Genomic DNA, 12,753 nt, shown 5'->3' on the forward strand with positions numbered 1-12,753 from the left:
AGTGGAGAACAGGGCTGGTTTGCATAGTCTGCACGTTTAATCACCTTAAAACCTCTAACATTATCTCGTGTCCATTAAATAGAGCCAACAATGCTGGACCTGTTTAAATTACAAGAAAAAAAAATCACTGTGCACCAACCCAGTTATCTTACAAAACCAGCCGGGCTGGCCACGAGGGGGAAGGGGGTGGGGAGGAGGGGGCACCCCTGGGCAGGTGGCTGGGTACTAGGAAGGGCAAGGGGAGAGAAACGGGGACTCCCAGGTGGGAGGGGGCTGATTGTCCTACTGGGAGGGGTGCAAAAGGCACATCAGAAGAGGGGGTTGGGGGCGACAGGCCGGTGCTTCTCTCCACCAGGGCACAGTGTTGGAGGGGGCTCCGTGCCACCACCTGCCCACCCCTGGCACGTGGGGAGTCAGCGCCCCACGCGTGGGCCCTTGGCACGCCGAGCCCCACTGGAAACACAGATGTCAGCCTGCCTCCCCGCCGTGGCCCCCCTTCCTGGAGCCCGCCTCTTCAGGACTTAGGGCTCAGCTACTCCTCAGTCCTCAGCCACCTGCTGCAGCCCCCGCACCTTGGGGCCAGGGCAGCCAGGGAAGGGCAGGGTGGACAGTGGGTGTGAGAAGGTGGGTGGTCCAGCTGCTACCCCCATTAAAAATACAAAAAAAAAAAATCAGCATCTAAAGTGAAATCATCACAAAGTGAAAATATATCCTCAAACAGCTCCTGAGATCCCCACAGGGGAAAGCAGCATTGGGCGGCGGGCGGAGAGGCCAGCGGGGCCACCGTCCCTCTCCACCGCCACCCAGGGGCTCCGGGACTGTGAGTGCCAACAGCCCAGGCGGCCCCGGGCTCAGAATACAGGGACTTGGGCCCTGGCGGGGCGGGGGGGGGGGGTGCCAGAGAGCAGGGTGGTGGGGACGCCGGCTGCGGCGCGGGCACGGAGTGCGGAGGCAGGGCGCGCACCGGGTGGGGGGCACCTGCCTCACCTTGGTCCCTTCCTATGATCGCCGCTTCCACTGAGGCTCAGCAGAGCTGGGGACTGCGAAAGGGATGCAAAAGCCCTTGGAGAGAGGGCCGCCTCCAAATCCCTCCTAGGCCAGTCTCCCTGCTGCCTGGACGGGGACCATTATTGCTTTAGAGGGACGGGGGAGGGGCAAGAGCCGCAGCCTGGGCCAGGAATCCCGAAAATGAGGGGCTGCCCCTCCACTCGGCAGGCCTCCAGCCGGGCCCCCAGAGGCTTTGCTGCTTCCTCCACCCGCAGAAGGCGCTGGGGTGGACGGAGGCCCCCCCTGTCCCCCAGCCGGTTCCGCCCCACCCCCGGCCAGCTGGGCCCAAGGATGGGGGGTGAGACGCAGTCTCTGCCGCCCTTCTGGCCTCCCAGCTGGGGCCTGAACCCAGTCCCAAGATAAAAAAATACTTTGGTGAAGTAAAAAGTGCCACAGGAGGGTCGGCTCGCGGGGCGGGCAGTGGGCGCGTCAGAGGACGCTCTGGTCTTTGATAAAGGCGGTCCTCTCGCCCCGGCCCTCGTCCTCTTCTGAGTCCGAGGGGCACTCCTCCTGCCAGGCTTCGGGGGGCAGCCCCTTGTAGGAGATGAGGCCTCTGTCCATGGTGTATACCTTCACCCCCCGGAAGCTGAAGCCGGAGCGCAGCTGCAGCACCAGGAAGACCGTGGCGAAGACCAGCACGATGAAGGCGCAGCTGAGCCCCGCCACCACCTCGGGCAGGTGCGAGGGCAGCAGCCCCGCCTGCAGCCGCGGCTCCCCCCCAGCCCCGGGCGGCGGCGGCGGCGGCAGCTGCTGCGGTGGCGACTCGCGGCTGCTCTGGCCTTGCCGAGAGCACGCCTGCTGCACGGGGTCCAGGGAGGCGTGGCTGGGGCAGCTGAGGCAGTCCGTGGGGGCCGGCCCCCGACAGGTGGCGCACGAGCTGTGGCAGGGGATGCAGACGCTGGCCCGGATGGTCTCCATGTCGTTCTCGGTGCTGTAGTGCGTATCGAGGACTTGGGGGGCGAAACCCGGCGGGCAGTGCTGGACACAGCTCTTCTGGTGCAGGGAGAAGCCTTCCTCACACACTGCGGGTGCGGAAGAGAAAGGGGGGTGTCAGACATCAGACCTCCCGAGCACGGTCTCTCCCCGCCCCGAGCCCCCAGACCAGAACAGCAGCCGCTACTGACCCACGCAGGCCTGGCTCGACGTGGGCGTCTTGCAGCCGCTGCTTTCCGGGGGCGCGGGTGGCCCTTCGGGAGCCGTGCCGTACAGCACGAGGGTGAACTTGGTGAGCGTCCCTGTGCCGGGGCGCAGGAGGCAGCAGAGTAAGAGGGTGCCGGCCCCTCACCTGGCCCCCGCCCCCAGGGCCACCCCAGTACCATAGTTGTTGGCCTCGCTGGTGTTCTCAATCTCCAGGACCCACTCGCCAGAGGGGTCCTCGTCCCAGGAATGCGTCGTCATGAAGGCCCAGTCGTTGAAGCCATCTGCAGAGTAGTCGTGCGGCCTGCAGAGGGGAGGCACGTGACTGGCATCACGTGGGTGCACAGTCCCCCAAGACACAACAGCGCCTCCCCCAGTGCCAACAGTGCCCCACAGACAGGGGCCGGACGGGGCAAGCACCTGGCGGCCAGCAGGGTGGAACGGGTGCCCATGGGGCTGACCAGGTGGATGGCCAGGTCGCCGCGGCGGTTGTAGGACAGGGTGAGCCGTGCCTGAGCATGCTCCAGCCGGGTGATGTGGCTGGGCTCGCCCAGGCACGCCGTCACCGTCTTGCGCACCTCCAGCCGCTTCCCAATGTCCCTGCGCAGAGAGCACGGGGACGGTCAGCCTGGCCCAGCAGAGTCCCCTGCGACCCCGCCCCCACCCCGGCCCAGGGCCGGCCCTCACTTGGGCTCCGTGAGGATGTCGATGATGCATTTCCGCTGGGGGGCCACTGTCGTCCAGTTCTGAGCCAAGGCCACCATGGCACCTGCATCCAGTAGCCCGTAGCCATAGGAGTGGCTCACTGTGGAGGCGGGGAGTGAGGGTCAGCTGAGAGGCACAGGCACCCCACCCCCCAAGCCCAGCTCCGCGGGCCACCCGCCCACCTTTGCGGCCCACGCCGTTGGTGGTCCAGTCGTTAGCGTTGAGGTGGGCCGGCTTTGAGGTCTGTACCACCAGGTGCTGCATGTCCCGCCAGGTAAGGTTCTTACTGCGGAGGAGAAGAGGCCAGGCCTCAATCTTTGTGGAGCGGAGCCGGGCCCAGGGTGGCCCTGCAGGGACCGCGGTGGGGCCAGGGCCGCCCCTCAGCCCCTCGCCCGCTTACTTGGCCTCCAGGGTGAGTGCGATGATGCCGGCTGCCAGGGGGGCCGAGGCGGAGGTGCCCGTGTGAGACTCTGTGCACTTCTGCCGCAAGTCGGTGGTCACCTACCAGGGGCACAGTGGTGCTGAGGCCTGGGCCGGCTGGAGGGGCTGAGCCACCTGCCTCCCCTTCCCTCCCTGCCGACTGGCACTGGGGACCACGGATGGCCTGGTGAGCCGGGCCGAGACGCCGCAGCTCCGCCTGCCGCCTCGCTAGCTCACTGCACAGGCCTCAGCTCCCCGAGAAATGGGGCGGGGTGGGGGATGGTGAGAGCACAGCGCGTTCGCGGGAGAGCCTGCGCTTCCCCCGGGTGGCTCGGGAGGGGCCTCTCAGGTCAGCACAGCCCCGGGAGGACTCACAATCTGCTTCTCGTTCTGGTTGCCGCTGCTGTAGGTGGTGGCCAGCGTGGACGAGCAGGCCTCGCTGTACCAGGGCACGTTGCCCAGCTGCGTGGCGCTGCTGATGGACAGCGTGTAGATGCTGTTGGTGTAGCCGTCACAGTTGCAGCTGTCGTGCTCACGGCCCCCGTTCCCCGAGGCCCAGACGAAGATGGAACCCAGCCCCCCTCGGCCCTGCGGACGGAGCGGGCCGGGGTCACTTGGGATCGGGACTCGAGGGAGACACGTGGTCCCTGGGACCTCCTGTCTGCCTCCCAGGCTCCCTGGGGGCTCCCCTGGGGTCACTGCACATGCAACAGCCATGTCTGCACACACAAGCCCCAGATGGCGATCACCAGCAAAATGCTCACAGTGGCGGCTCTCTGGGAGGGGGCTCTCTGTTTTTAGACCACTTTCCGGGGGGGGGGGGTGTGTATTTGAAAGACAGAATGACGGGGGGGGGGGTATGTATTTGAAAGACAGAATGACGAGAGTGGGGGGGGGGGAGGGAGGGAGGAAACGGAGAGTGGAATAGATCTTCAATCTGCCAGTTCATTCCCCCAAATGCCTGCAACACGCAGGGCTAGGCCAGGCCAAAACCAGGAGCCTAGAACTCCCTCCAGGTCTCCCTGGCAGGTGGCAGGGACCCAAGCACTTGATCCGTCATCTGCTGCTTCCCAGGACAAATTAGCAGAAGCTGGATTGGAAGTGGAGGAGCCAGGACTTGAACCAGGCACTCCGACATGGGATGAGGACGTTGCAAATTGCAGCTTAACCTGCTGTGGCACAACACACCCACCTAAGGAGGCAGGAGGGATTTTTTTTTTAACCTAGAAATCTTTTATTTAAGGTATATAAACTTCATGCATTTCACACGTGCAAGGGTTTTTGTTTAACTTTACTCTTTTTCTGTCCCTTAATGTTTAGTAAATATGTTTTAAAAAATTTATTTGAAAGTCAGTTACTGGGAAGAGAGAGAGAGAGAGAAATCTTCCACCCACTGGTTCACTCCCAAGACGGCCGTTATGAACAGGGATGGGCCAGGCTGAAGCCAGGAGCCAGAGGCTTCACACGGGTCTCCCACATGGGTGCAGGGGCCCAAGCACTTGGGCCATCCTCCGCTCTTTTCCCAGGCCACAGCAGAGAGCTGGATCAGAAGTGGAGCAGATGCAGATGCCCGCATCCAATACAGGAATAGGTTTGAGTCCCGGCTACCCTGTGCTTCTGAGCCAGCCCCTGGCCATGCATTTGGGAGGTAGCTGATGGAGACCTGGAGGGAGATCCTGGCTCCTGAGCCAGCCCTGTTAACACGTGAGAGGCCCGAATGGAGTCCTGGCTTCGGCTTGGCCCAGTCCTGGCTGTTGTGTCACTTGGGGGAGTGAATCAGTGGGCGGAAGGTCTCAGTATCTCTAACTGTTTTCAATAAAATAAGTAAATCTTTAAAAAAAATCTTTAAAAACTTAAATACAAGAAAAGCCAAACAAAACAGAAACGCCAGGGAGACAGCTGTGGGAAGGCCGGCCCCCCGGCTGGGTGGGGAACCCCCGGCTCACCTGGCTGACCCCCCGGAAGAAGGCCTCCTCGGCCAGGCGGGCCGGCCCGTCCACGGTCTTGCCGTCGTCCTCAGGGCCCCAGCTGGCGCTGTAGATGTGGATGTGGTTGGGGTTCAGGCCCAGCGAGCGCGCCTCCACCGCGTCCGTCACCTCGCCATCCAGCATGCGCACCCCTGGCCGCGGAGGGGCGGGAAGAGGGTGCTGCGTGGGTCTGGCTGCCAGGAGCACCCGGGGGACGGCCCGGGAGGGCCGAGGCGGATGCCGGGAAACCTGTCTGCCTCTGCCCCCGGCCACACGACAGGACTACAGGGCGCTTCTGGAGCACGGCCACCGCAGCCTGCCCCCGGAGGACTTGGGGAGACGCCGCTAAGTGTCCACCCTCCCCCCCCACCGCCACCAGCCCCTGTCTAGCTCTGAGTCCCCAAGAGCCCTCTTCAGAGTGTCTTCCAGGTCACAAGTGTCCACCACGGGGAAAGGCAGGCAGGGCCAGATGGGAAGTGGCAGGGAAGGGTCCTACGGGAAGGGTCCGCCCACCTGGCAGAGGCCACACCCACCTCCAATGCGGGCATTATAGGCCACGCCCACACCGCAAACACCGTTGTTAGCCACTGCAGCCACTTCGCCTGCGCACCGCGTGCCGTGCCTGCCAGGGTCAAGAGCACGGTGTAAGTGGGGTAAGCAGGTGCAGCCAGAGGAGCAGGAAGAAACCACACACATAGGGCAGCACCATGACCACCGCCCCGCACGTGTGCACGGCCCCGCCTCTCCACTCCGACCAAACCCGTGGAAAAAGCCTGCAGCCTCTTGGGTGGGGCCCGCCTGCACCCTCGGGGAAAGAGGGGAGGCTGAGGACAGGCGCCTCAGCTTCTTACCTATTATCGTTCATCTGTGTGTACCGGGGCTGGGGGTCAGGGTCCTGGTCATTGACATCGAAACTGGCCCCAGGATCCTGGGAAGCACGAGGCTGTGGTCAGGAGCCCGCTGGCCACACTGGCAATGGGACAGCCCCTGCCCGCCTATCACTGCGCCACCGCCTCCCTCCCCCGCCTCCTCACATAATTGCCTGCCAAATCCGGGTGGTTCTTCTCAATGCCGTCGTCCAGGATGGAGACCACGATGCCGTGCCCCGTGTAGCCCTGGGCCCAGGCCTCCTTCACGTTCAGGTCCCGCTGAGTGACACCAGACTGCAGAGACACCCGCCCCCGGCCGTTAGGGGAGGTGGCTGCTCGGACGAGGGTGGGCTGTCGTGGGTGTCCCTTCATCACCCCCAAATCTCTCCACCACCCCAGGGCGGGGGGCAACCTCCAGGCTCAGCAGGATGGGCTGGGGAGAGACTGCCCGGCAGCAGCAAAGCCAAAGAATCGGACAGAGCCTCGAAGTCGGCCTCACGCTCCCCACGGGAGCTCCCGGACGGAGGAGCGGCACCCACAGAGGCAGCGTACCAGGTACCACTGCTGGGGGAACTTGGGGTCCGTGGGCTCCTGGTACACATCCCGTTTGCTCCGTCGCTTTGCTACCTGCTGCTCCAGCCACTGTACCTGGGTGGGAGGGAAGGAGAGAGAGTACGGGTGGGTGGGGGCGGAGGAAGCGAGAGGGAAGCGGAGGGAGGCGGCAGGAAGCATCAGGGCCACACTCACTTGAGGCTCCCTCTGCAGCCGGCTGTGCCGCAGGCGGTGAGGCGACAGCGACCGCTTTGTCACTGCTCGGTGCCAGAAGTGGTAATAGTCGCCGAAGATCTGCAGGAGAGCAGGGAGACTGAGCTGGGCTTTCCATCTGTCAGTCCCCGGGGAGGCGGGGGACGGGGGTGGACAGCGGCTCAGCAAGAACACACACAGGGGACCAGCAGGGACCTGCTGCTAAAGCCACGGCTCCCGCCCCACTGGCTGCCCGTACGCCCCAGCAAACCGGCCTGACAGTTCCTGGAGGAACACCCACCTGGCCTAGGTTGAGGAATCCATGCTTCCGCGCCACACCGTCAGCCACCGCCAGGCCCCCAGGGATGCGCACGGCCCACGTGTTGGTGAAGACCCTCTGGCTACAGGCATTGGCTGCCAGCAGGACCAGGGCTCCTGCTGTGGCTAGCACCCATAGCAACCAGGGCCTCAGCTCCATGGAGGGGGCAGGTGGCTGGGACCCCGGAGCACCCGTCTCCTCGGCCTGGTCACAAGGCCTCTGCTTCCCCGTGCCTGCTCGCTGCCTGTGGCCCGGGGCTGACTGGTGGGGGCATGGGGCCGAGGTGGGCAGGGCTAGGATGGGAGGAGGGCGGCTGCAGGCTCTGGAAGGAACGAGAGAGGGAAGGGGGGGAAGTCAGCCCCTCCCTGGCATGGAGGGAGGGAAGATGCCCTCCCCACCCCTCGGCTCAGCCCAGGCCTGGAAGGGGCGCTGGAGGAAGGGGGCCAAAAAAGGAGAATGTCCCAGAAGAAGTTTGGACCCGCCCCCTTGTCAGCCGGAAGTAGGGACAGATGGATTCCCCATGGCGCCCCACCCCCAGCAAGTGTGACACTGAGAATGGGACGAAGCACATCAAGGCTCCAGTCACTCAAAATCAGAAATGACAAACGAGTCCTTGCCGTCACCAAGGAAAACGGGACACGCGACCGAGCAGGACGGACACAGCATCTCACCTGGTTTTTAAATACCAGGTGAACGACGCACATTTCTACAGCACCCAAAACAAAATCTGGGGGGGACACACGCTAAAACGTTCACAATGGTCCCTGCGGGATGGCGACTGAAATTCCGAGGACCTGCTACGGTCTTCCCTGTGCATTGTATGCCCTCCACATCCCCCAGGGGCTTTCCATAAAGGAAGAAAACATCGCTGTTTTAAAGTTATTTTAAAGAAACATCATTTGCACAACTCACTGGGGTGCCTGGTTCAACAGAACAGATTCAGCCACCGGGGGGCGTTACTGGCAAAGACCACAGCCCCCGGGAGGGAAGTGCGAGCGACCCTGGCTGGGATGGGGCTTGGGGCCCCCCCAGCTCTGAGTACAGGAGGGTCACAGAAGCTGCACCTCCTGTGGCAACTCAGACGGCGGCCGCTGGCAGAGCCGGGCGCCCAAGCTCTTTCTACTGTTTCCTGGGGAACGCAGGGGCCTGGGGGCCCCCTGACTGCCCCCTTGCGTGCTCCACGCCCACCAGCCTTGCGTAACCCGAGCCCGGGCAGCCAGGGCAAACAGTGGCTGCTGAGCCAGGAGAGCCAAGGTGAGGCTGAATCAATAGTCCGCCTGTTGTTTTCCCTCCTTCGGCAAACAGACGCCGGGACCTCTGTCCACAGGGCCACATAACTGTCCCCAAAAACCAAGCCCCTGGGCTAGGGGAGAGTTGGCTCCCCAGGGTACCACTTCTAAGCAGCTCTGCCGGACAGGCGGGGGAGCTGGGAGAGCAGGCTCGCCAGGGGAACCCCCATCCCACCCCCACCCCCACCCCCCCTTCTCCAAGGGCCTCCCTGGCTGCGGCACTCCCACCCTGCAGGCGGGGGGGGGGGGGGGATGCCACACGCAGTTCCTAGAGTATTTTCAGTTTATACCAAAATAACCTGACAGCTGATGGCAGGAGATATCCACAGCACAGCTCCTCCAGGCACCCACGGGCAGAGTCCACAGGGCTTCCTGGCTGGCCTGGGAGCCACAGCCCTGGGGATGGCTGGTTAAAGCCTGTCTGAGCAAAGACTGGACAGCCCACTGCCCCGGCCCTGGGAGCCACGGGACCCCACACCTCTCAACTAACAGAGGACATGGGCCTCTCCCCCACTTCTCCTGCCATAAGGCCGCTTCTCGGGTGCAGATACTGCACAGAGCTGCCTGATCCCACCAGTGCCTGGAGCCCGAGTCCCCAGTTCAAGGCTGAGTCCATCTGGGTCTAGCCAGGTTCCAGCACACTGAAGAAGGAGCCACAGCTGCTTGGCGTTAAGGTGATTAACCAACTATTTAATTACCTTGCAGCACCCGGCAAGGCTGGCTTCAGGCACAACGGAACAGTCCCCTAGGAAAGAGGGCATGGGCTCTCAGCCCAGCACCCCCAGCCACGGTGCCGGGGAGGATGTGGCTTCCAGTACCCAGAACCCCGGAGACAGCATCCAGGACAGTGCCCCCCCCCAACTCCGAGAGAGTAGGGGCTGAGAACAATGAATGAATGGGCCTCTCCCCACCCCCAGCCCAGACACTGACTCACCCGGAGTCTCAGTTGTCTCTAACTGGGAGGAATCGCTGGCTCGCTCGCTGTTCCTAGCCACCCAGGACCTGTCTTCCAGGACTCGGCTCTGGGCTGGGGCTGCCCTTCCAGCTGGGGCCCTCTCCCGGGCTGTGCTCTCCGCAGAGGCCTCCGAACCTCCCCCACACAACGGGCTCTTCCAGGACACCCAAAGTGGACCCCAAGGCCTGCATACAGCCACCGGGGAAGCCGATGGGTCTCTCTCTCCGGCAAGGAACGGCAAGCCCGGTCCTGTCGCCGGCACCGGGGGCCCCCGTGAATTTCTACCTCCCGGCCCCTGCTCAAATACTATTCTGCTGCGTGACCTGGGACCAGTCACTTCCTCTCTCTGGGCCTGTTTCCTAGGTGGTAAAAACTGCTAGACCGGTGGTTTTCAAACTTTTTTTTTTAAAAAAGCCACAGAAAAATCCCTTTCGTGAAATCAAGTCTCACGAAAGAACCCACTAGGAAAGTGCAAATCTAGGCTGACATGGCTGCGAGGAGCCCAGGCTTGGCTAGCTCCCATGCTGTGTCCACCACGCACACATACACACACACCTGGCCGGCAGGCGCCCGGCCCTGGCTAGGCCAGAACACCTGAGGTCTCCCAGGTCAGAAAGAGGATCCCCAAACGCGGGTCTGCACGGCCAGGACGCACGGGGCTGGTGGCAACGCGGACACTGACCAAAAGGCGACTGCCCCCCGAGCTGTCTGGCGGGCGAGCAGGCCGGCCCTAGGTCCCCGGGCAGCAGGGGCCTCCGCCAGGCCCCGAGCCGGCCTGCCACGGCCCGCGGGCCCCCGCACCTGAGTCCTCCCTCCACGCAGGTGTGCGGGCGGGCAGGCGCGAGGCCCGGCCGTGAATAATCCCCGCTGCGCCCTGCCGGCGGCCGCTCCTCCCTCCCTGCCCGGCGGGACGGAGGCCCTACCCGGGGCGCGGAGGGGGCGAGCCGGCGGCGGCTCCCCGGGAGCCCCCAGCGCCTCCGGGACGCTGCCCCTCTCCCGCCTCGGCCAGCCCAGGGCCCTGCAGGCGGCTTCCTGAGGTCACAGAGCTCGCCCCGGCCGCGAGCGGAAAAGTACCGGCACGGGCCGGGGGCCCGGCGCGCTCAGGTGGGCTGCGGGCTTCCTCCCGTTGCGCGGGGCTCGCCCTGGGGGCCAGGGCCCGGCGCGGCGGTTCCCCGGGGCCCGGCTCCGCGGCGCCCGGGCCGCGCGCCCTCGCTGCTTACCCCAGGGAGCCCGGGCGGGGAAACTTTTCCGGGCGAGCGCGGCGGCGGCGGCGGCGGCTCCGGCGCCCTTCGGCCGCGCGGAGAGCCCGGCGGCGGGGCCTGGTTCGGCGCGGTCTGCGCGCCCGGCGGCGGCGTCACGGCGCGGAGGCGGCGAGGCGGCGCGCGGCCTGGCCCGGCCGGCGAGCAGGGCAGGGCTCGGCCTGGGCTCGGGCTCGGGCTCGGGCTCGGGCGGCGGGCGGGGGCAGCGGCCCGGCCGCGGCGGCGCGGCTTGTTTACTCGGGCCGCTGTCAGCGCGGCGCGGCGGCGGCCCGGCTCCTCCTCCTCCTCCTCCTCCTTCGCCGCCGCCGCGCCGCGCCCCTCCCCCTCGCGGCGCCGCCTCCGCGCTCCCGGCCGCCGCCGCCCGGCATCCCCGCGGCCTTCCGGGGCGCCCGCAGCCGCCGCCGGCTCCGGGGGTGGGCGCGGGTGGGGAGCGGGGCTGCGGTCCCCCGCGCTCCGCTCCGCCGCCCCCGGGCTCGGCTCTCGGCGCAGTGAGCTCCCCCGGGCGCACGGCCGCGCGGACCCGAACTCGGGACCCTCGGGCCGAGCTGGGAAGGGGGCGGCGCTCGGGGGGTCACTGCGAGCCAAGCCTCGCCTGCCCCCATTCCCGGCCCCTGGACGGCGGAGCTGGGGCCCGCGCGCGCCCAGGCCGCCTTCCCAGCGGCAGAGCCGGCCTCGTGGCCCAGTGTCCAGGGAGACGTGGGTTTAGTTGCTGCTTTACAGACCGGCGGACACACTAGAGGTAGCCCACCTCCTTTGCATGTTTTTTAACCTATTTTTCCCCTGCACCTGATCGCGTGCCGGGCGCCAGTCTGGCCTCCTTACGTTATCTCCCCGGTGTGTACATTGTTTAATCCATGAATCCATTTGAGCTGACATTATTAACCCCATTTTACAGATAAGGAAACTGAGGCGTATGGTGAACCCCGAGTCTCACAGCTTGCCGGCCTCCGGAGCCGGAAGAGACTCTGGGTTTTTGTGGCAAAGGCAGAAGCCCAGGGCCCTGCAGTATACCAGCCGGGCCTCTCCCTCCCCGGGTCCCTGCCCTAGAAAACGGCTGTGCTACTTGGCTGAGGCCAACGCTGCTGGAGCAGAGGGAGAAAAAAAAAAAAAAAGGCAAAACGTGGCCAAGGGCTCCCCAGGCTGGGTTATTCCAAGGTCGCAGCACGGCCTCTGCCGGCATCCCTGTGCCACGTCACCTGGAACATGGCGTGAGCTGTAGTGTCCTTAACACCGGATCCTGGGTCAGGATGCAAACAGGTGCCTCCCACAGCGGATGCAGAGCCAGGCAGCAGTCTGTGCCCGCCCGCCGGTGGTTAACTCATCCTCCCACAAACCCAGGAGGTGGATAAAGTACCTTTTTCCACGAGGCATCTCTCACCTGTCACTGTCTGTGTTATCCAGAGGAGGGCCCTGGGGCCCGATTGCCAGGGCAAGGCGTGTGCAGAGTCCCCGGCAGCCTGGGGTTCAGGTCCACGTGGTCCTGTGCGGTGCTGTGCAAAGTGGAGGCAGGATTCAGCGAATGAGATCGGCTACTCTGACAAACAGTGCAAGGACCAGAGACTCAAGGAGTAGGGGTCCTCCAGGTGGGGCTGGGAGCTTCCCCCCACCCCCAGGGGAAGACTCTCGGTGGGGTAGCCCCCCAGCAGCCCCAGCCAGAACAATGCTCACCGTGGGGGAGGAAGTGAGTCATGGCATTGAGGGGAAATACGGATGGGGCCGGCCCCACCTAGCCTCTGAGTCCCCTGGTGCCCTTCCCACTAGTGTCCTCTAGCCCAGGAGGAAGGCTGGCCCAGGACGAAGGCCACACGGCTGCCTTCGTGCCCCACCCCGCCCAGAGGCTGGCTCCCGGGGAGCTGCCATGGTCTGGGGCAGGGAGGAGCCAGGCCAGGCCAAGGCAAGGCTCAGCTGGCCGCCACCCAAGCTGCCCGTGCCCCCCACCCCCGACTTGTCCCTTGTCCTGCATTAGGCAGGATTCCTTGGCTGGCTCTAGGGGTACAGCCCTGAGAGGCAGGGGCGGGGGTGGGGTGAGCAGATGACCCGGT

General features: G+C 65.0%; 1 protein-coding gene across 1 annotated transcript; it reads right to left on the reverse strand.

The window, feature by feature from the left end:
* Window positions 1-15: 15 nt before the first annotated feature.
* On the reverse strand, window positions 16-10,950 carry FURIN (furin, paired basic amino acid cleaving enzyme). The gene is made up of 16 exons (XM_070054556.2): window positions 10,673-10,950; window positions 7,191-7,530; window positions 6,893-6,991; window positions 6,698-6,793; window positions 6,311-6,439; window positions 6,128-6,204; window positions 5,810-5,898; window positions 5,256-5,428; window positions 3,685-3,897; window positions 3,290-3,390; window positions 3,072-3,175; window positions 2,872-2,989; window positions 2,605-2,784; window positions 2,364-2,488; window positions 2,172-2,282; window positions 16-2,069 (listed from the first exon to the last, which is right to left on the reverse strand). The coding sequence occupies exons 2-16, from the start codon at window positions 7,365-7,367 to the stop codon at window positions 1,477-1,479; spliced, it is 2,385 nt and encodes a 794-aa protein (XP_069910657.1). The 5' UTR covers window positions 7,368-7,530; window positions 10,673-10,950; the 3' UTR covers window positions 16-1,476.
* Between the last annotated feature and the right edge of the window lie 1,803 nt (window positions 10,951-12,753).

This window comes from Oryctolagus cuniculus, chromosome 12 (assembly GCF_051225735.1).
Source record: "Oryctolagus cuniculus isolate XC-2025 breed Fujian yellow rabbit chromosome 12, ASM5122573v1, whole genome shotgun sequence".
Taxonomy (NCBI): domain Eukaryota; kingdom Metazoa; phylum Chordata; class Mammalia; order Lagomorpha; family Leporidae; genus Oryctolagus; species Oryctolagus cuniculus.